Here is a 22,035-nt window from a genome sequence, read left to right on the forward strand (position 1 = left end):
GATATATACCAGTTTGCGCAAATCTATGGGTCTGCATTATGCTCAACCGAACAGCCTTTACAATACCAACAGTCTGAGTCATGACGGAAAGCTTGTGGTTTTACTTGTTTGATTTTCTTCGCATCTGAGTGCGACTTGGTCTTGGTTCAGTCAATTGAGAAGACATGGACCTGACACCAGTAACACGGAGTACCGTGTCCAGTAAGCTTCCAAATCTTGGGCTAAACCCTATCGCGCTCCTCCTCCAACCCTGATCATGGCTTGAATCAGTAAGGCACTTTCTCCACTAGACCGATGCATGTCCTCCATCAACAAATGACATCAACATAGCCATTCTCACTGCGTCTCAATCATGACTTCGTATCATCATCCACTCTTTAGTACTCTACCAGCTTAACCCTCTTCCGCAACTCCTCAGGCACCTCCTCTGCCTTCACGATGCCCATGCGGATAGCGTCGCCCCACACGAACATCGCGCGGTCGTTAGCATAGGCCAAGTAGTCGAACTCTTCCTCATCCTGTGGTTTGAAAAGGTCAGTATCCTGTTCCGCTTGTGTTTTGTTCTCTTGTGCCTGTTCAGCCATCTTTTCACCCACGATCCCAGCCCCCTTCTCTTCAGCCTCCGCCTCGGCTCTAACCTCTGCTGTAGCGCTGTCTAATTCTGCCGCTTCCTGGCTGGGATTGACGTTTGCCTTGTTTTCTTCAGCGGTGAAGTCGGGAAGACCTGGGACGTGTGCTTGAACTATGCCCCACGCTACCCACATGGCGGAGCAGGCGAGACGCCAGAGCTTGGTCTCGGCCAAGAGGCGGCGAGTCTCTTCTTCAATCTGTCGCTCGGCTTGGGCCTCTTGCTCCTGGTACTTTTCGCCTGGAGGAGCACGCGAATCCAACATGAACGCGGAGATGTTGCTGGGGGCGGCAGTCGCTGCCAGTGCGGTCGTGCTTCCGGAGGACGGAAGAGGACCCAAATGTGGAGTGGCAGGGTTGGAAGTGTAGCCTCCAGCCGCTTTGTACGATGGGTTATGCATCAGGTATGCTCGAACAAAGCGATGCTGCTCCTCGACGGTGGGGTAGTACTTTGTGTTACAACGCCACGGAAACTCCGCGTCATGGTAGTTGTACGTCCACTCTGTCTGGGTTATTGTCAGCTGTCATATACACGATGTAAAGATCACTGAATCCATGGTATCTTGAGAAGATTCGAAGAAATATGCTTACGAAGTGGTTGGCGAATTCCAGACCAGGAAGGTTTGCGTTTGAGTACTCGAAATCGATGACCACGAGCTGCTTGTGCTGGTTTGCTGGAAGCAGTAGAGGCGACTCGCCGTCAGGAACCATACGAAGGATGTTGCCATACTGGGTCTACGCAGAGTCAGCTTTTGAATGACATGGCGAAAGGTCCGACTTACGTCGTTGTGAGCAAAGATCATTCTCTCGTTAATCTTGTCTGCGCCACCGTACTGCTCCTCTAACCATCTCCGATACTTTTCAACCATCTGCCTAAACACGGGCCATTCCATACCGCACACGTATCCTCGCTTCTTCCACTTGTCGCCGGGAGATTGCACTGAGTCTTGGTTGTTCTCTCGAACCTGTTGATCGAGCCAAGTAACGACTTGCTCACAACGATCGACCCACTTGTCCCAATTTTGCCATACGAATGGGCCGGCCTCTCGCTCTTCCTTCAGGAGATCAATACCCTCATGAAGCTCCCGCATACGCTTTGCGATCTGCTTGGACGTCTCCGCATTGCGCAGTTCCTTCGCAGTCAATGGCTTTGCATGAAGAAACTCCTCGAAGCGTCCGTTGGTGAAGGTGCCAAGCAAGCGTGGACCAATTCGCTTTCGAGCAAGACGCGTAAGAATATGCAATTCAGAGTCTCGGTCAATCAGATGCTCTACTTGTGGGCCGTAGATACGCAGCAAAAGTTTGCTAAAACGTGTTAGACTTGTCTTCTGTATAGTAAGAAAGACTTACGGGGGAGGGTTTTTTGGTTTTGGTTGGCCATCTTCGCCCTGCTCTTGGAGTGGTAGATTCTTGGGAGGCGAGACAACATAAACAGCATTTGTTAGAGCGCCACTCATCCTCTGCACATCAATCTCGTTGCTCTGTTCCATGGATACCTTCCGCCATCCTTTAAGTTTCAGCGTGTGAACTAGACGGAGGACCTCGGCTCGGAAATTGGTCCACGCCTCTTTTTCTTTGCGTGCTTCCTTCTCTGATACTTGCGAGGTGGACTCGCGGTTTGAAACATCTGCGTTGTACGCCATAGTCTTTGAGTTATCTAAGATAGCCTCGCAGCTCGGGACTAACTGGTCTACAGACTCGAAGTAGTCCGTATCTAGAGAAATGGCGGAGTGTCGCTTCAAGCCTGTTGAAGATCTGCGAAAGTGTTGCATCCTCCTCTTAGCGTCGGCTGGCTTCATGGACAAAGTCTTCTCAAGGATGTGTGCCAGTTGATCGAGGGAGTCGTCACCGTGAGACGATACCGAGCTACTCCTAGTTGGAGCGTTGGACTCATCAACTGTCTCATCAGGAACAGCCTCTATCGGCTCTTGGACAGCGCCCCCCTTAGCAGCTTTGCGCCTTTCCCTACGCGCATGGCGTCTACTTCGCTCATGCTTCAGCCATGTGCCCACCTGTTTCAATAGATTCTCGTGTGCGTGCTGGCCGTCAGAGGTGGCATCTGTTGAGCTATTCGAGAGTAGGGAAGACAAAGATGGATTTCCCTCACTTGGCGCCGCCTTGTTTGAGGCCAGTCGCTCGACTGAGGGCCGTCCAGATAGTTTCTTTTTGCTGATGCTTGCGGGGTAATGCTTCGTGGGCCTGTCGAGGTCGAGGTAATCCTTTTGGTCAAGTTCCTTGTTTTTGCCGATCATCAATGGGGAGATGGTGCTATCGTCGGGAAAGGACACAACTGTGGGCGCATGGTTAGCCGGTGTTCGGTAGCCACTCCGCAGACAACATGAAGGTGTGTCAGTCAGGTATTGGGTTCACTGCTTTCGGGCGTTGCACTCGCTCATATTGCTACATGGCGTGCATAAGCTACATCTTAGCCACAGGACTCAACCAGACATCGAGAATCAACTCGACGCCTAAGCAGGGGTTGTTGTCAATCACTGAACAGTCACATTGCTACAGCTAGGTCGACAGTTGAATAGCATTTTCAGAAAATAATGAGAAACTGATTGCGAGGGCTTGAGAGTCAAAAAGCGGCAGCAAAAGCATGGACTGACCTTTTGTAGAGCGCGGCGAGGTGCCATCGGCCGAAGTAGTGTTTTGCGAGAGGGCGCATGAGTCGCTTGGGTGAGGGCCACTGGGCTGCGACTGCTCATTGGAGGAAGTCGCCATGGTAATCGCCCAGGGCTCGCAGTGAGGTGCACGGGAACAATGTAAGCGGGATCGACCTCGTAGTAGAGTAGAGCTCGGTTGGCGGCTTCGAACAGCAATGAGACCTGGTAATAGGCGTGCCCACGTTGGTGGGTAGGAAGGTCGGGGTTGTTTGGTGGGCAGGTGTTATCGATACCTAGTGTGGCAGGAACGCCAGAAAGTACACGCGAGATCAGGGTCCACGTGCCAAGCTGATTGGCGGTCAGGATAACTTGTGAGGAGAGAAGACTGGGGAGAGGAGAGAAACAAGCACAGCGAAATCTATATCCGGACCTTGGTTGATATAAACAATTCAGAGGCAGAGCATCATAGCTGGGTCAGACGGCAAACTGGTGTGTAGACTGTCTCCCTACCCTAGTTGCTCTTGCCTAGAGCCTATCAGTTGGGCAGCTATCGGCCTCGTTCCAGTATTCGCAGCCTTGGCAATGTACGTCAGGGTTCGAGTAGACAGAAACCTGGCATTGAACCAGTGTGTGGAGTATGCGAGCGTAACGTGGCAAATTATGTTCATGTGTTCTATCAGAAGATGGCAGTACCAAATATACCTTCTGAGTACTACAGTGTATACACAAGCTGTTTTCAACGCAGTGCAGTCCCTAGACCCTGACATGCCCGAAGCCCCCGATACAAAAAGGAAACGACCCATACAGAATACCATAACGCCTCGCTTGAGAACAAATTATACGTCTGCAGCCGATAGCATGCTGCGCGTCACCTCCTTTAAGGAAATGCTTATTTAGCCCACTCCACTGTTTCGAGTGCAAGCATGACCAACAGCAGGGTCGATGGCAAGATCCAAACAACGTAACTCTGAAACAGGATCCTTGACATGGCACCCATATACACGTTGTTGATCTGGCAGATCTGCGCCAACTGAAGCGCACTTGGTGCACCACTGAGCAGGAAACAGACAATGATGAAAATGGGGTCATCGAGAATGCTAACGGGGACATACTTGGCAGTCACGGCTAGCATGGGTGCCATGAGAAGCGTCGGGATAAGCATGCGACTGACAAGGGAGGCAATCACAAGCTTCTTCTCCACACTCGGGTCTTCCATCGAGTGCTGGTCTTCCTTAGGCAGTGTGTTACGGGCAAGGTTGGCGCCCAAGACGACCAAGATGAGCGGAACGGCGACTTGTCCACTTTGGGAGACGGCACGCGTGACTGAGTTGCTGACGAATGTTCCTGGGTCGAAGAAGAGGTGTTGTAGCGGAGGGATAGAGGCGACGAGGATAGCAATCAGCATGGCCCACAGGGGAGGGTTCATGAAGTCCCATACGCCTTTGAAGAACCTTGACAAGACAGAGCCAGTCTTAGCAAGAGGTCCTTGTAGCCATGTAGGTAGGGCATGGAACACCCGGTTTCCAGCGCGTGTGGTAGAGACAGATACGGTACTGGCAGAGCGCTTCAGCGCCATGCCAGCTCGCTTTGGCATTCCTTTGATGCCTTTGGGGACATTCTGCTTCTTTTTGTGAGCCTCGAGAACACCGTTGAGATGTCCGTTTGCAAGACCTTTGCCATTGCTATGTCCGCTCATGTCGCCGGCACCCGGAATCGTAGCGTTGCCGTTGGTGGGAGTGATGAAATCGGTAGTTGCTTGAGCCTCTTCGCGGTTGAACAGGGAGTCTGAATCGGACTCGTCTGAGTCTGCCGAAGTAGCGTAGCTGGTAACGTTCCCAGATTCGTAGTCGGAATGCGAGTCATCAAGAAGGCGCTGTGCCTCGTCGTCTGTGTACTCTCCATTTTCGATGGCGCTGTTCCTGCCGCCGTCATCGTCTTTGTAGGCACTGGCAGGTGCTAGAAGCACGTTGAAGCCCCATGTCCATCGCACGAGCTGACCAAGTTGTTGGAAGATAAGGAGGTAGAGAATGCCACGCGCGCCGACGTCATTGTCGTTGTCGCCGGGGACCTTGTCCCAATGTAGGCCAGACAATGTTTTGGAGAGCGAGATAACGAGGGAGATTGGGAGCGAATTTGAGTTTCCGAATACCTGGGAACGTCAGTTTGTGTTACTTCTCTGAACAAGAAAGATTACGCACCGCCATGGCGACAACAAAGTTGGATGCCCTCTTGTTGAACCTGCATATCCGCGACACGAGAAGCGCGGCCATGTAGGAGATGAGTGTTTGTACGACGAAGATTACAGGGATAACGGCAAGATCAGCCAGCTTCTCGGCCGTCAATTGTGATGCCAGCTTGGTAAAGACTGGTCTGAGGTCAGGAACAGTTCACGCCTTTTATCCGAGCGTTCCACGTACTAAGACAAGGTGTAAACAGCTGCGTGTTGAGGTTGGCGAGAAACTTCTGGCTCTCTGCGTCGAATTGGCCCATTCGCGCGACAATGTAGCCGGGCGCGCTAACGCAGACAACTTCCATGACAGCCTCGAAGACGAGAAGGGTGAGGTTGGCGAAATCGGGGTGTGAGCTGTGCTTGCCGCTTTTGAAGACGGTGAATAGGCCATTGTTGCCGTACTCGTAGGAGTTGGAGGCCATGGCAACAAATTCCGAGGATGAAGTTTGGAGGCTGCGCAGGCGAAAGGCCTGGGGAGCCGAGAAGAAGGGCATATCAGATGTCGGTGGTGTTGTCGGGAAGGCGCAAAGGCGCGATGGAGATGGAAACACTGGAGTTATCTTGAGGCGCAAGGCGTCTTGGCCGAGAACGCGCTATGGGCGGAGATCGACGTCACAGCCCGCGCCAGGTCTGGCGGAAGGGCAGGTTAAGCCGCGAGCCATGCAGGAACTGTGATAGGGGATGGACGTGAACCGGTCCGGATCGTACAAGCCTAGAGCTGAAAGTTGCAAAACGATTGAAAGACTCAGGTATGGGTCGGGCGGCTATCGTCACTCAGCGCCTCGATGGTATTCATCGCCTGTGGTATTCATCGTCGGCGGACTGGGCGGGCTGCAGCGACATGGAGCACATCGAGAATTGGCGGCCACATCGGCCATTGCAAATGGCTGTCTTGACTGATGGGCAACGCATATCAATAGGCGGGTCTGCCACTAGGTTGCCCATGGCTTGGTCATTACCGCATACTGCTTCTGCTCTCGGAAGCCTGCTGTCGTGTCTCGGTTCAGGGTGCCCAGATGCTGCTTGGCCGCATCTGCGCATTCCGACGCTGCAAAGCAGGCTTACCGGTGCAGCTTAGATGCGCAAAGCAGGAACTGCTCAATCCCCTGTGAACCCCGTTCGGCCATCCATCTCCGTCTACGCCATGATTGTGGTGCGGCCTGGCCGATCATTGTGAAATCATTCAAGATTGCAGACGCGCGCTATTATTCGTCTCTGCAGCATCACGTCACAGCTCCAACTTCCACGCTACAACCCACAACCATCACACCTCCACCCATACTACCAGACCCGCTGAGATCGCCGCCATATCTCCCTACGCGGTGTAGTCGCAGCGTTGATACTCGTCCTCTCCGTACACCCTCTTATTACTATCTCCTCCACTCTCTTTTCCCCTTTCCTCGACTCAGTACCCCGCCAATCTTAGGCCGCGACTTTTCCCACTCTCTCGCCATGGCCTCCTATCCGTCCACGCCGGACGCTGAGGTCGATTCCGACTCCGTCTTCGACAGTCCCTCGCCCTCACCCGCACCCTCGAGTCCTACCGAAAATGCCCCTTCGCCCGACCTGCTGTCCGCTGAACGCCCCCCTCCCCGAACTGCATCCACAACATCAGGCGCGACAGCCAACATGACATCCTCCTCAACACCACTGGGAAACATCAATGCTGCTAGGAATCCCCGCCCCTCAAATCCCCCTACCATCTCAAGCAGAGGCAGCGGGCTGAATGTCTCCCAAGACATCCTCGCAAGAATACAGGCAGTACATCTCGGGCGGAAGGGCGCTCCACCAACGGGTTTGCCTGGAAGAGGGCCTGCGCCGCAAAGCCCTGGTCCGTCTCCCGACAACCGCAATCCCTTGTCCCCAGGTGGTAACCCGGGAGGTATACCCGGCAACTTTCGAATGCCCGCTAGGCCGCCAGCGACTAACTTTCAGTCGGCGCCTGCAGTTCCTGGTCGCGCAGGTGGCCCCAAGCCCTCCCTTGCTGAGAAGCGCGGCATGAGGTTTCAAGGCGGATTACCGGGCGGACTACCAGGCTCATCTCCAACTGCTGGCGGATCCGCTCCTCCTGCTGGCAGGAAGAAGCCCGGATTGACCCTCTCGCAGATGAACGGAGACAAGCCCGCCGAAGAAGGTGAGGAGCCGAAGAAACAAGAAACCCACTTCGATAAATTTTCACAATTCGTCGATACGAAGACTGGCAGCCTAAAGTTTGCCGGCAAGGCCACACTCAACTCGGACGGCGTGCAATTCGCTAGCGGTTCCTCCTTCAACATTTCCCTAGACGAGGTTGACACACTAGACGAGCTCGGCAAGGGAAACTATGGCACAGTGTACAAGGTCAGACATAGCAGACCGCGAATGAGGAAACCAGGACAGGGTCTGGCAGGTAACAAGGCTGCCCCAGGTTCGCCATCGCGAAAGAATTTCGACGAAGAAGCGAGTCCAACCAGTGCAAAGCCTGCTGCGGGTACCGGCATAGTCATGGCAATGAAAGAAGTCAGGCTGGAGCTGGATGACTCAAAGTTCGCTGCTATCATCATGGAACTCGACGTCCTTCATCGCTGTATATCGCCCTTCATCGTCGATTTCTATGGTGCTTTTTTCCAAGAAGGCGCCGTATACATATGCATGGAGTTTATGGACGGAGGTTCCATAGACAAGCTTTACGCCGATGGTGTGCCGGAGGGTGTCTTGCGCAAGATCACCATGGCCACGACTATGGGTCTCAAGTCACTGAAGGATGAGCACAACATCATTCACCGAGACGTGAAACCTACCAACATCCTCATGAATACCAAGGGTGCAATCAAGATTTGTGATTTTGGTGTCAGCGGTAACTTGGTCGCCAGTATTGCCAAGACCAACATTGGGTGTCAAAGCTACATGGCACCTGAGAGGATATCTTCTGGCGGTATCGCACAGGCAGGCGCTAACCCTGGAGGCGGCACATATAGTGTACAAAGCGACATCTGGAGCTTGGGGCTGACGATCATTGAGTGCGCTCTGGGACGATACCCATATCCACCAGAGACGTACAACAACATCTTCAGTCAGCTCAGCGTAAGTCTATCAAATGGCTTTACACATCAATTACTAATCATCCCCAGGCTATTGTCGATGGTGAGCCACCGGATCTGCCCGCCGAAGGATACTCCGACGCGGCGCGGAACTTTGTACGCGGCTGCTTGAACAAGATTCCCAATCTTCGGCCAACATATGCCATGCTGCTTCAACATGCATGGCTTGCGCCTCTCGCTAAGCCAGACACGATCACCGAAGAAGAGGAGGAGGAAGTCGAGGCAGCAAACGAAACTGCCGGTGGCGAAGCTGCCGGTGACAAGGGACCCGCTGAAGCAATTGAACCTGTGGAAGATCAGGAGGTTGCAGACTGGGTCAAGGCCGCCATTGAAAAGAGGAGGAGCGGCAAGATGAAGGGTGTCGAGAAACCTGCACTCCACGCTGCGCCTCTAGATGCGGCTACGCAGAGTCCTTCGCCTAACGGCACGAATGGCTTAGAAGCGGCGGGTTCAGTAGAAGCCGCAGCATAAGATGACCCAATAATCTCGAATGAACAGAAGTACTTGGGTCATTCTCGAGGACATTAGGCCGCGTCCGCTGCAGCCTCGTGGGTTTACGGCGTTGTATAGGCGTATTGCAGGGAACGATTGCTATGAAGCATTGGAACCGGGGCATTGAGCGTAGAGGACACATGTACCTAGCATAGCATACAGCTGTCCAGCTGGACTGATATTGACACATTTGAGTCACAAAAGTTGCCATTACTCTGTGCAGTGTAACAATTGAGCTTTGTTCACCTTTCACTTTGATTAGGAGATGGCGTACCGACAGCACACAACTGTAGGCTGTTGTCGTTCTGTGGTTCGCGGTGACGTAAGCGGGAGAGCTCACTGGCACGTGATGGGAACCCCTGCTTAGCCAAGATTGCTCGCGGCGGCCATGTGTCGTGGTGCGGGAAAGAACACAGTGGTCGGAACAACTTCAATAAGTAGCCACGACTTTCTTTCGTACGCCCCCACCTTCTTTGTAATGCCACCGGCGTAGGACCAGTTTTACTTCTTTTCTTCTGGAATCCTTCTCGACAACAATCCCCAATCACTTTTAGTCGTTCTCTCGCATACCTCGCCTCGTCCACAGGGACACGTTCAAGATGTCCGGGACAGATTACAACTACGATGAGCAGGTACAACTTGGACGCGCGCCATGTGTAAAGCATTACTAACGACTTGCAGGGCCAGTTCTTCCCCTACTTCATCCTCACTGTCACAACACTCGTCACCGTCCCCACCACAATTTCCTTTCTAAGACCGAGTAAAGGTGCGCGCTTCCCACCACTACCGCCTGACACTATACTGATATACAATCAGAGCTCGAGAACACTGGAGCGCGGATAGAGTCCGACTTCACCCCAGAACATGCCGATCTTATCCAGGGACAGCGCAAGAAGCAGAAGCGGCTCGAGAGGAGGATAAAGCGGGGTCTTGTCATGTTGGGTGGATGGGCGCTTAATGCTGCTATGGTCTACCTCATACTGGTTACCGCGCGGACTACACCTGATATCTGGGATCCCTATGAGGTGTTGGGTGTTTCTAGGGTACGATGGCCGCCCTTAGCAACGCGCACTTTCGACAATGACGCTAACTCACAGATTAGAATGCGGACGAGAAGGCGATTAAGAAGCATTACCGACGACTCTCTCTTACTCTGCATCCCGACAAAGCCCGCGAGGACCCCGCAAAGAACATTACGACACAATCCATCAACGATAACTGGGTAGATGTCACAAAGGCGTTCAAAGCTCTTACCGACGAGGAGATTCGCAACAACTTCCTTCAATACGGTCACCCCGATGGCAAGCAGAGTTTCAGCATCGGTATTGCGCTGCCTCAATGGCTGGTGACTGAGGGGGCCGGCAAATACGTTTTGCTCATCTACGCGCTCGCGCTCGGTGTCATTCTCCCTTATACCGTCGGAAAATGGTGGTACGGAACACAGAGGCTGACCAAGGATAAAGTTCTGGTTGCCAGCGCTGGGAAGGTCTTCCGCGATTACGACAACGAGCAAGGCGAAGTGGGCGTCATTCATGCGCTGAGCAGTGGAGAGGAGTTCAACGAAGTTCTCACTGGACACAAAGCGGAAAACGGTCTGTCAAAGCTCGAACAAAAGGTCCTCTCCGAGAGTTCAGGATCTCTCGTCTCGCAAACACTTACAAAAAAGGATCGCCAAAAGCTGGACGATCTGGAAGACAGTCGGAGACGCAAGGTACTGACCTTGTTGTGGGCATACCTTGGCCGTGTCGAACTGGACGACGAGACTTTGAACGACGAGAAGTTCGAAGTTGCGCCCATTGCACTCCGACTCAACGAAGCTTATACCGCCATCGCACTCGCATACGGTACCACCAAAGCAGTACTCTCGGCTTACAGGACTTCCCAAAATCTCATCCAAGCTTTACGACCGGGCGCATCGCCTTTGGAGCAACTGCCACATTTTACACCTACTGTTGCTAGCGCGGCTGAGGCTGAGCAAGCAAGATCACACTTGACAATCCAAGAGTTCATGCAAATCCCCGACGATCAGCGCAAAGCCCGTGTTGTCAAGTCTGGTCTTCTGTCTCAAGACCAATACAGCACAGCTATGACCGTAGCTTCGCGCATCCCACTTTTCCATCTCGAGAAAGCCTTCTTCAAGGTTGTCGGTGAGCGTTTCGTTACACCTAGCAGCTTGGTCCAGTTCGTACTGAAAGGTCGTTTCATCCCATGTGGCGCCACCAACGTCCCCGATGTCAACCCGAAAGACCTGCTCGACATTGATCCCGCCGAGGGTGATGTTGCAGCGATTACTGGACGCAAGAATGACCGTTCCGGAGAGAAGCCCATCCAGCCACCTCTGGCATTTGCTCCATACTACGCTCGCGACCACGCGCCAAGATGGCATGTGTTCCTTGCGGACAGCAAGCAGGGACGTATCGCAGTACCACCGTTCACCTTCTCAACCTTCGACAAGCCTATCCTTGACGAGAGCGGTAACCCCACCTACAACGTACAGACCTTGAAGATGCAGTTTGGTGCACCACCGCAAGCCGGCAGCTATACTTTCGTCATGCACATGATTTGCGATAGCTACGTCGGTATGGACACCAAGATGGAGGTTACTCTTGTTGTCGAGGACGCCAGTAAAGCGGAAGAGGTAGAAGAGGAGGATGAAATCAGCGAGCCAGAAGAAGGTAATTCCCACTAACTCCAGTTTAATTATGACTAGTATGGCTAACATATCTACAGATTCGCTGGCAGGTCAAATGCACCAGATGAAGACCGGTGCTCCACCAAAGAAGCGAAGACAGGCAAACGACGATTCCAGCGGAAGTGACACTGAAGGTGACGTTGAGTCTGAGAGCGAGACAGACACCGACACCGACTCAGACGACGAGTAGAGTACTTCATCTTCTCTGCGAGGGGATTACTTGATCTCCTCATGTATAGGAGACGCAGCTTGTATTACAGAGGCCACAGGCCAACGCCGACGGTTGGCGTCGATTCTTCATACCATTTGGGCCATGGCCGCGGTAGGCATTTCCAGGCGTTCCGGAGACAAGGTGATTTGCGACTAGGGACTCCTCGATTCGTACTTTTTAGATGAAGCGTCAGTACTGGATAGGGCATTGGGAGTATGTGTAGATATCCACGTCAAATCACATTGAGCAGTTTTTGATTTCAACCTCATTCATGGCCGTCTTTATGCTCACAGTTTGGGACTTCACTAAATATAGACAGTATAAAGAATCAAGATTAAGCTCAAGTGATCTACTTACAGCATCATGCGAGTGCCTCAGGAACACATGGTATCCGAGATTGAAAGCATAGACTTAATGCATAGACATATAATAGCGCTGTGCGGATCTGCGACCTGGGTGGTTCGTCAAAGTTCGGATCCACAACCTGCGAGGTTTCAGGTGCGTCTCGCTTCGTCCTCACCACCACTGTGATATCTTGAACATCACCTTCCATCTTACACTGTCCATCAGGACCGGTATAGTAATCACGATCATTTAGGGGATTGTGATTTGCGATCCAGGAGTGCATACGGGGTAAGTGGTGTGGTGATGGAGGGGCTGATGGTCGCTGTGGCATTGTGGAAGGTGTTAACATGGTGATTACGGCTCATGATCGTCCACGCAAAGGATCTCGGTGCTACTAATACCCAATTCCATAACAGAGGTTCGCAGGGTGTCGTATCGCTGTTCCGAGCGACCGTGAGCAAAAGATCGGGTGAGCGATCTACCTCCATGCACTCGCCTCCGCATTCAGCACTGTCTCAAGGAAGACCGACGTCTATGTTCCGCCTATCTAAATCTCCGAAAATACTGCCTGAGAGCTCGCTAAGGCATAACGCAGACACCCCAGATGAGTGCCACACCTTGGCTACAGATCGGATACTACGGCTCCGCTATCCTGAGGCTCATACAATAGGCCTCAGTCTGCAAAGGCAAAACCGTCAAGCAAATCTTGGCAACGTTTTAGTTGCACATCTTCTTCTTGGCAAGATGCGGGTGTGTTCATCGCCGGTAACAAAGTGGCAAGTTCCCAAGGTTCGCGCTACATGTGTCACATCCAACGGCAATACAGGGGGCAAGTACCGACATATTGGCGTTTTTCTTGGGCATTGACGGGTCGTTGTACAGGTGAAGCGTTGGATAAAAGCTGATGGAGGGTCGCACATGGTTTACTTTCTCATCCCACACTCACTCTCCCAGTCTTCAGTCCTTTCTTCCTACCTTCCTTAATCCCTTTTCAATTCTTTAGCGACTTTGATAGTCTGCCGACCCACTTTCTTTGAACTTATAATACGTCTGTGACGTTTAATCTTTACCTTTTTAATCCATCGATTCCCTTGAAGGAGACTACCCTCTTTACCCACTCAACCATCATCAACATGTCTATTAAGGCTATTGCGACTATTGTGCTTGCGGCTGGTCTCGCTGGTAAGTTCACTACGCAATCTCAGCACCCAAACATATAGCATAGCGTACTAACCCAACACAGCTGCAAAGCCCATCAACACTCCTCGATCCCTTCCCGGCTCCACTAAGCGCCAGATCGACTTCAACTCCGTCGTCAATGGCTTCAACGGAAACGATGGCAACTTCAACTTCATCGACGGATTTAATAACTTCAACCAGCAACAGCAGGTCATCCAGATCCAGGAGCAGAACCTTCAGATTGTCGATAATGGTCGTCAACAAGCAATCGTCCAGCAGGTTCAGCAGGTCCTCATCGTCGACCAAGTCAACAACGGCTTCAACAATGACTTGAACAACCTCTTCCGCAAGAGCAATTTCCAGAACCAGTTCCGCGATGTCTCTACCGTCACGCTCGTCGTACAGGAGATCCAGATTGCCATCGATGACGGCAGAGGCAACCAAGTCCAGCAAAACATCTTCGCGCAATCTGCCGTTGTCGCCAACCGTGGCGCTCGCGAGACCCAGACCGTCATGGTCTTCGACAGCCGCACCCTCGTCGCCCAGGACATCCTCGGCAACAACGCCTTCGCGAACCTGGGTGGATTCGGCGGAATTGCTGGCGCTACTGCTGCTTTGGACAACAAGATGCCCACCAAGACCGCCGGCATCCAGCTGTTTGGTGCTAAGCCCACTTGGACGGCCGTTGCTGAGGATCCTGCTGCGACCCTTGGTGCTATCTGGCAAGGTGCTCTCCAGGACCTTCAGAATGCCGACAACGATGAACAAGACAACAAGCTCAACGAGCAGATTGCTGCTGAGGAGTTGAAGGCTATTCAGGAGGCACTTGGACAACAGGATGGTGCCGACAAGCAGAATGGCGAAGACCAGAAGAAGGCAGAAGAAGAGGCAGCAAAGCAGGAAGAGGAGCAACAGAAGGCCGAGGAGGAAGCTGCTAAGAAGGACGCTGAAGAACAGAAGAAGGCTGAGGAGCAGGCCGCTAAGCAAGATGCTGAGGAGCAGAAGAAGGCCGCAGAGGAGGAGCAGAAGAAAGCTGATGAAGAAGCAAAGGCGCAAGCTGAGAAGGACAAGAAGGCGGCGGAAGAGCAGAAGAAGGCTGAAGCTTGAGGCAGAGCGACACTTTAGCCCTCTGCAGTAGAGCAAAGTAGCCAATAAGTATACCCAGGGAACTTGTTAGTAGCCCCTTCAATAGGTGCATCGTCACTGAGTGGCAGTAAGATTCGACGCTTGAGTTCGCATGTAGGCATTATCATGATCTTGATAAGATTCATTGGTATCAGCGAGACTGATCCATGAAAAGTTAGTTACGAAATGGAATGAATGGTCTTTCTCTTTCACTTGTTGTGCGCCTTGACATACTCACCCTCGCCAACGATTACATATCGATTCTTATCTATCGCGCTCACTCTCATTCACTATCGATAGTACGAAGACCTTTTTCCTTCCAAGCTCGGTCTATCTGGGCAACTCATGACAGGCAACTCGCTGCACAACATAGGCGTCGCTTCTTCTCTCGACGTCGCATCCTCAAGCGCAAAGACTGCAAGGATGCCACCACCTAGCCGCTCAATACGTCGCTACCACCATACAGTTCGACAGAGTTTCGGTATCATAACGCTCATCGCTGGCTTTTGCGTATCCTTCGGCTCCGCAATATCCAATCTCATTTCGCCCAATGTATTTAGGTCAACCAGCTCTCCAAATCTCAAGTCCGAGTCAATAGCTTGGACACCTGCCAGGGAGCAAGCAGACTGGAGGATCTCAAAAGCGACGATTTTCTACGAGTCTAGCGAGAAGACATATAACGCACACATTCTTGCCCTTCACGACTTCCACGACGAGTATTTCAACTACAAGACACATGCCCTACGTACACCGCTTGTCCTCGGTGCTCTCAACAAATTCCTCTACCTCCAATCACTCATCACCAATGAACTTCAGAAACCAGTTGAGCAGCAAGTAGAATGGATCCTTTGCTTCAACGGCGCTGTCATTCTCGCGAATCCTCACACACCTCTACACCACTTCCTACCACCTATTACTGATGTCGAAACCTTTAAAAGCCTTTCCATCGTCGCTGCAAAGTCTGAAAGCGATTATCTAAACACTTCAGTCTTCTTCATCCGAGTTAGCGGCGGTTCATTACGTATCTTGACCGAAGCCATGGAAACGGTATACAATGCGCCAGATACCGAAGGATACGGGAATGAAGATACCGATAAAGGCCTTCCATCAACAGCTCTACAAGACATTTTATACAGAGAGCACCATAGAGAGGAAGTGATCTTCCAGCCGCGGGAATGGTACAACAGCACCACGTCCCTATTTTATCAACCGTATTTTCCCTCGCCAGCTCACCATCTCGTCCCCATCTCGGAAACCTTAGCAGTCGACGATGAACAAAGGCCAATGTTCCCAGATGCAGAGACAGTGCATGGTTTTTGGCATACCCTCAGTGAAGCGAGACGTGTGTTGGACGAAGCAAAAGAGAAGGGTCATACAAATGGACAGGGTAGGTGGTGGGACATGGTCGAGGAGGTGAAAGAGTGGGTTGAGTTGCGGGCTTGGGATACGGATGAACTGGAGAGCAGAGTCACGGTGTTGAAGGTCGGCTTGAATGACGCTGTACGAAAATCCCCAGCCAAGGGTGATTCTTGCCACCTTCCAATCATGTATCATGGATGATCTGGGCATCTCGGATAGCACGGCTTGATGTTGAGTAAGCGAGGCTGTATTACCGTGAGCTGCATAATCCCCATCTCTTGATATAGTAACAAGTCGCGTGCGCAAACACGACAGTTGAAGCATCTCTACATGCTTACACACTATCATGTCGCCATCACTTGAAATCATATCACTGCAAGACGTTGTCGCAACAAACGACAATTCGAAAAAAGACGCAGCACTCAAGACCAACCAGCCCACTTCACCGAGAAGAGATGAGGCGTACTCCACATTTCCAAAATCTACTCGCACCTACCTAGCCTACATTCTCGGCGTCATCCAACTAATTTCCACCTTAACAACAACGATTTACTTCCCGTTGATACCAACACTCAGTACCGAATTCTCTGTCTCCATCCAGGCCATTAACTTGACAGTGACTGTATATGCCATCTGCCAGGCCATATCACCAGGAATATTCGGTTCATTGGCAGACTCATATGGTCGACGGCCCGTACTATTGGCGCTCGTCACCACATACACTCTTGCGAGCCTAGGTCTAACGCTCAACAAGAGCAGCTATTCGGTACTAATGATACTGCGAGCATTGCAGAGTATCGGCGGATCGGCAACAGTACCAATTGCTTACGGAATCGTGGCTGACGTCGCGGTTGTGTCGGAGCGAGGAGGCATGTTGGGACCAATGTTATCGACTTGCAATGGTATATCTGCATTCGGGCCGGTTATCGGTGGAGCGCTGGCCATGAAGTCTACGGGGCATATGGGCGTATTTATGGCTTTGCTTGGGATCGCCATCTTGTGTCTTCTCCTTGTTGGATTTGTACTACCAGAGACGTCAAGGTATATCGTTGGGAATGGATCTAGGCCTGCGACTGGAATCTGGTGTACTTGGGTATCTTTTCTCATTCGAGAGCACAGGAATCAACCCGTAGCGACTGTTCAAGATCGACGTCCGACGCCAAAGCCTAGTCAGACTTTCCGGAGGATTTTCGATTCTATACGCATTATTTGGCATCCGGACGCCGCTGTGATTCTCTGGACGGTAGCTTCTTCCTACGGTATCTACTATACCTTCCAGGTCGCCCACTCTGTCATATTCAAAGAGCTGTATGACTACAACGAGTTGCAAATCGGGTTGAGTTTCCTCCCCGCGCTGGCCGGTATGACCATCGGCGGCACAATAGCTGGAAAGCTTATGGACATCAACTACGCGCATCATGCACCTCAGGCTGAGGTGGTTGACGAAGCGAATGTACTAGATTTTCCAATCGAAAGCGCCCGTTTCCGGAACATGATACCAATCATACTCGCCGAGATGGCACTTGTAACGGGCTATGGTTGGGCAGTGCAACACAACACACACCCTGCCGTTCTTCTCGTCTTGGAATTCTTCATTTCCGCCCTAGCTACAATGCTAAGCCATACTGCGAACGCGCTGCTCGTGGACGTTTTCCCCGAAGTACCGAGCACTGCGTATGCGTCAGGTCAGCTTGCGCGAGGCGGATTCAGCGCTGCTTCTGCGGCCATCATCGATCCACTAGTGCGTTCTGTGGGTCACGGATGGTATTTTACTATTTTCGCAGGATTTACTGGAGCTGGGTGTTTGGCGTCCGTAAGTTTGAGTCGGGGTGCTGGTATGCGATGGCGGCGGAAAAGGTATTTGAACACGGGCAGTAGGTCAAATGTGAGTGCGAGTAGCCAAGGGGTGTGAGGCGATTTCTCCGGTGTTGAAAAGTTGAATCGCAAAACCTAGCTATTTGGACTAGAACACACGACTAGTCGAGATTAACCAATCCACACATAATGCTTCTGTATGTCTGTTATTCAGATGCCCACTATCAATCTGTGCTATACTTAAAGCGATTGTGCTTAGATACGGAGCGACGGAAGTTGGGATTTGACCACAGCACGCGATCTGCCGCATTCCCGACCTTGACATGACCATACAGTAGTTATTCATGTGTTGGTGGCAGTAATGTTGGATGCTCACATCTTCGGTATCGTACCACAGGTTCTCGGCACAGCCTGCTGTCTGCATACGAATCACATTGATTACGTGGGCTGTGCATGTCTGTGGTCTTGTAGACACGCTGATGGCGATGTTCATGCTCCTCGCATGGCTGTTTGTGAGACAAGGTATGGAGAAGAAGTGTCGAGACGATACGTTGTGTGACAAGTATTCGCAAGGCGCAGTTCTTTCCGGTGAAAATCATAATAGATAAAGTCATCGAGCGCCGTCTTCAAGATGACAGCAAACGTGGATAGGGTATCCAATGTCGCTGACGTGTCGGTGATGCCTTAGGCTGTGAGCGTCCGCACTGAAGGTCAGGTCGGCAAGAAGGAGGAGTCATATCCCGCCACGCTGTTCGTAACCCCGCTCATGTCTCGAGTGAATCCCCTTAAACGATGATGATTGTAGGCCGAACGTTGGGTATACACTCGTGGTGATCTGATGTGGCACCAGTTGGGCTGACGCGGTTGATCTAGACTAGATCGGGAAAGACGCAGTCGAAGTGACGTAACCGTGATTGGCGGGCAACTTTGGACTGACCGGAAACCTGTACGAGGATCCAGAAGCTTCTACCGACAGGGCAGAAACCACGACTAGCTTCGAGATATGACGAGAAATCACACGATGCCACTGAGTGCTTCCTAAGTCTTCGCGAACAATTGTGTACAACTGCCTCCAAGCTATATATATATATCCATCGAGTCCTTGTACAACACTTCTTTTGTTCTTCAGAGATACCCAACACCAATTCATCGCACACACGAATTCTGAGTACGAGCTCACGATACACGCTATTACCTCTGGCTTCGGGCCATATACACAAGGCTATAGCCACAAATCACAATGACTTCATTTGACGCATACACCGATCGCGCAGCGAAAGCTCTAGCAGACAGCTTCGATTTAGCTAAGGGCTATGCGCACTCACAACTCACACCCATCCACCTCGCCGTATCGCTTATAGATCCACCCAAGGACCTGGCGAACCAAGTCGACGTACCACCGCCGCCGCTATTCAAGCAAGTCCTTGAACGCGCAAATGGCGACCCTCAACTCTTCGAGCGCAACCTCAAGAAGGCTATGGTACGGTTACCAAGCCAAGATCCTCCACCAGAGCGTACTTCACCTTCGCCCGCGATGGCCAAGGTGCTTCGCGCTGCAGAAGACTTAAGCAAAACACAAAAAGATAGCTTCATTGCTGTCGACCATCTCATCCAGTCTCTCTGCCAGGATGCTCAATTACAACGAATCCTCGCCGAGTCGAACGTGCCGAACGTCAAGCAGATCGACAATGCTATCCAAGCACTTCGAGGCACAAAGCGGGTGGACTCCAAGACGGCAGATGCCGAGGAGGAGAACGAGAACCTGAAGAAGTTCACTATCGATATGACAGCAATGGCACGAGAGGGCAAAATCGACCCAGTCATTGGTCGAGAAGACGAGACACGCAGAGTCATCCGCATCTTGACTCGACGAACCAAGAACAACCCAGTCCTCATCGGAGAACCTGGTGTTGGTAAGACTACAGTCGTCGAGGGTCTTGCCCGCCGTATTGTCGATGCGGATGTACCGGCCAACCTCGCAGCCTGCAAGCTGCTCTCTCTCGATGTCGGTGCTTTGGTTGCTGGCAGCAAGTACCGCGGAGAGTTCGAAGACCGCATGAAGGGCGTTTTGAAGGAGATCGAGGAGTCAAAAGAGATGATAGTATTGTTCGTTGACGAAATCCATCTTCTCATGGGCGCTGGCTCTTCCGGAGAGGGCGGCATGGACGCTGCCAACTTGCTGAAGCCTATGCTGGCTCGTGGACAGCTTCACTGTATTGGTGCGACCACCCTGGGCGAGTACCGGAAGTACATTGAGAAAGACGCTGCATTCGAGCGTCGTTTCCAACAGGTTCTCGTCAAGGAGCCATCGATTCCCGAGACCATCTCCATTCTTCGTGGTCTCAAGGAGCGTTACGAAACCCATCACGGTGTTACCATCATGGACGGTGCCATTGTTGCATCCGCTACCCTCGCAGCCCGCTACCTCACCCAACGTCGACTGCCCGATTCTGCTGTCGACCTCATCGATGAAGCTGCGGCCGCCGTCCGTGTCACCCGAGAGTCACAACCTGAAGCGCTTGATAATCTTGAGCGACGCCACCGACAACTACAAATCGAGATCCACGCGCTTTCCCGAGAGAAGGATGAGGCATCACAAGTCCGTCTGAAGGAGGCGCGAGCCGAGGCGGCCAACATCGAGGAAGAGTTGAAGCCGCTGCGTGAGATGTACGAGCGCGAGAAGGGCCGCAGCAAGGACATCCAAGAGCAGAAGCTTAAGCTCGAGGGCCTCAAGACGAAGCTTGCTGAAGCCGAGCGTATGCGCGACATTCAGACTGCTTCCGATCTCAAGTACTACGCCATTCCTGATGTCGAGCAGCGCATCAGCGAGCTGGAGCATGACAAGGCCCGCGCGGATGCTGAAATGTGGGCCCACCAAGCAAGTGGAGGTGGTGAGGCTCTCATGAGCGACTCTGTCGGTCCGGATCAGATTAATGAGATCGTCGCTCGCTGGACTGGTATTCCAGTCACTCGACTCAAGACTACAGAGAAGGACAAGCTGCTCAACATGGAGCGTCATCTCCAAGAGGTTGTCGTTGGTCAGAGGGAGGCTGTCGTCTCTGTCTCCAATGCCATCCGACTCCAGCGCTCTGGTCTGGCCAACCCTAACCAACCGCCCAGCTTCTTGTTCTGTGGTCCCTCTGGTACTGGTAAGACGCTCCTTACAAAGGCTCTTGCAGAATTCTTGTTCGACGATGCAAAGGCCATGATCCGATTCGACATGTCTGAGTATCAAGAGCGACACTCTCTTAGCAGAATGATCGGTGCACCACCTGGTTACGTCGGCCACGATGCAGGAGGTCAACTTACTGAAGCTCTTCGTCGCAAACCCTTCTCTATCCTCCTGTTCGATGAAGTTGAGAAGGCTGCTAAGGAAGTGCTTACTGTCCTTCTCCAACTTATGGATGACGGTCGTATCACCGACGGTCAAGGCAGAGTCGTCGATGCAAAGAACTGCATCGTCGTCATGACCTCCAACTTGGGTGCTGAGCACCTGTCTCGCCCCAACGCACCCGACGGCAAGATTGACCCCACCACCAAGGAGATGGTCATGGGTGCGTTGCGCAACTGGTTCCTCCCCGAGTTCCTGAACCGTATCTCTTCCATCGTCATCTTCAACCGTCTTACCAAGCGCGAGATCCGCAAGATCGTTGACGTGAGGCTGGGCGAGATTCAGAAGCGACTCAACCAGAACGGCCGCAACGTACGCATCGAGATGACACCAGAGGTACGGGATTACCTTGGTTCGGCAGGTTACTCGCCAGCCTATGGTGCCAGGCCGCTTGCACGACTCATCGAGAAGGAGGTGCTCAACCGTCTCGCTGTGCTCATTCTTCGCGGCTCTATCAAGGAAGGCGAGACCGCTAGGGTCGTGCTAGATGACGGACACATCATGGTACTACCCAACCACACTGACAGCGAGGATGACTCAGAGATGTACGATGAGTCCGATGCTGTGGCCGAACTGGATGACGCTGATGGCGATATGGACCTTTACGACTAGAGGAACTGGGTGAAACCGGAGAAGGAAGTTGAGGGAATTTCAGCATAGGCGTTTAGGGATTGGTTTTTTGGGAACAGGGGATGCTCTGATAAGAGGCATCACGATGGCTTACGAGTAACGGCTGATGATTGTTCATGAAAAGTAGTGGCACGGACTGGCGTTTTCCTGGGTAGCCGATTTGATGAACTGTCTTGTACATAGTTAATGAGACCAATACTTTAAATTTATTCACAGCAGGCATGCGATTTCACCGTGACAATGACTACTTCAC

The 22,035-nt window shown here is 52.2% G+C and overlaps 7 protein-coding genes across 7 annotated transcripts; 5 read left to right on the forward strand and 2 right to left on the reverse strand.

The window, feature by feature from the left end:
* Window positions 1-377: 377 nt before the first annotated feature.
* On the reverse strand, window positions 378-3,351 carry ALTATR162_LOCUS1372 (uncharacterized protein; the record flags this gene model as incomplete). Its single annotated transcript, XM_043308968.1, has 5 exons — window positions 378-1,133; window positions 1,219-1,362; window positions 1,410-1,932; window positions 1,978-2,917; window positions 3,237-3,351. The coding sequence occupies 5 exons, from the start codon at window positions 3,349-3,351 to the stop codon at window positions 378-380; spliced, it is 2,478 nt and encodes an 825-aa protein (XP_043164903.1).
* Window positions 3,352-4,122: 771 nt separating this feature from the next.
* On the reverse strand, window positions 4,123-5,885 carry ALTATR162_LOCUS1373 (uncharacterized protein; the record flags this gene model as incomplete). The annotated part of the gene is made up of 3 exons (XM_043308969.1): window positions 4,123-5,382; window positions 5,432-5,598; window positions 5,651-5,885. 3 exons carry the CDS (start codon window positions 5,883-5,885, stop codon window positions 4,123-4,125), a joined length of 1,662 nt encoding a protein of 553 aa, XP_043164904.1.
* Window positions 5,886-6,915: 1,030 nt separating this feature from the next.
* Window positions 6,916-9,014, forward strand: ALTATR162_LOCUS1374 (uncharacterized protein; the record flags this gene model as incomplete). Its single annotated transcript, XM_043308970.1, has 2 exons — window positions 6,916-8,526; window positions 8,574-9,014. The coding sequence occupies 2 exons, from the start codon at window positions 6,916-6,918 to the stop codon at window positions 9,012-9,014; spliced, it is 2,052 nt and encodes a 683-aa protein (XP_043164905.1).
* Window positions 9,015-9,634: 620 nt separating this feature from the next.
* On the forward strand, window positions 9,635-11,917 carry ALTATR162_LOCUS1375 (uncharacterized protein; the record flags this gene model as incomplete). The annotated part of the gene is made up of 5 exons (XM_043308971.1): window positions 9,635-9,667; window positions 9,717-9,801; window positions 9,852-10,078; window positions 10,138-11,710; window positions 11,766-11,917. The coding sequence occupies 5 exons, from the start codon at window positions 9,635-9,637 to the stop codon at window positions 11,915-11,917; spliced, it is 2,070 nt and encodes a 689-aa protein (XP_043164906.1).
* Window positions 11,918-13,416: 1,499 nt separating this feature from the next.
* ALTATR162_LOCUS1376 (uncharacterized protein) lies at window positions 13,417-14,569 on the forward strand (the record flags this gene model as incomplete). Its single annotated transcript, XM_043308972.1, has 2 exons — window positions 13,417-13,465; window positions 13,527-14,569. The coding sequence occupies 2 exons, from the start codon at window positions 13,417-13,419 to the stop codon at window positions 14,567-14,569; spliced, it is 1,092 nt and encodes a 363-aa protein (XP_043164907.1).
* Window positions 14,570-15,010: 441 nt separating this feature from the next.
* Window positions 15,011-16,147, forward strand: ALTATR162_LOCUS1377 (uncharacterized protein; the record flags this gene model as incomplete). The annotated part of the gene is made up of 1 exon (XM_043308973.1): window positions 15,011-16,147. One exon carries the CDS (start codon window positions 15,011-15,013, stop codon window positions 16,145-16,147), a length of 1,137 nt encoding a protein of 378 aa, XP_043164908.1.
* Window positions 16,148-16,292: 145 nt separating this feature from the next.
* ALTATR162_LOCUS1378 (uncharacterized protein) lies at window positions 16,293-21,764 on the forward strand (the record flags this gene model as incomplete). The annotated part of the gene is made up of 2 exons (XM_043308974.1): window positions 16,293-17,759; window positions 18,990-21,764. The coding sequence occupies 2 exons, from the start codon at window positions 16,293-16,295 to the stop codon at window positions 21,762-21,764; spliced, it is 4,242 nt and encodes a 1,413-aa protein (XP_043164909.1).
* Window positions 21,765-22,035: the final 271 nt, after the last annotated feature.

The sequence above is a fragment of the Alternaria atra genome (assembly GCF_907166805.1).
Source record: "Alternaria atra isolate CS162 genome assembly, contig: 21, whole genome shotgun sequence".
In the NCBI taxonomy this organism is placed as follows: Eukaryota; Fungi; Ascomycota; class Dothideomycetes; order Pleosporales; family Pleosporaceae; genus Alternaria; species Alternaria atra.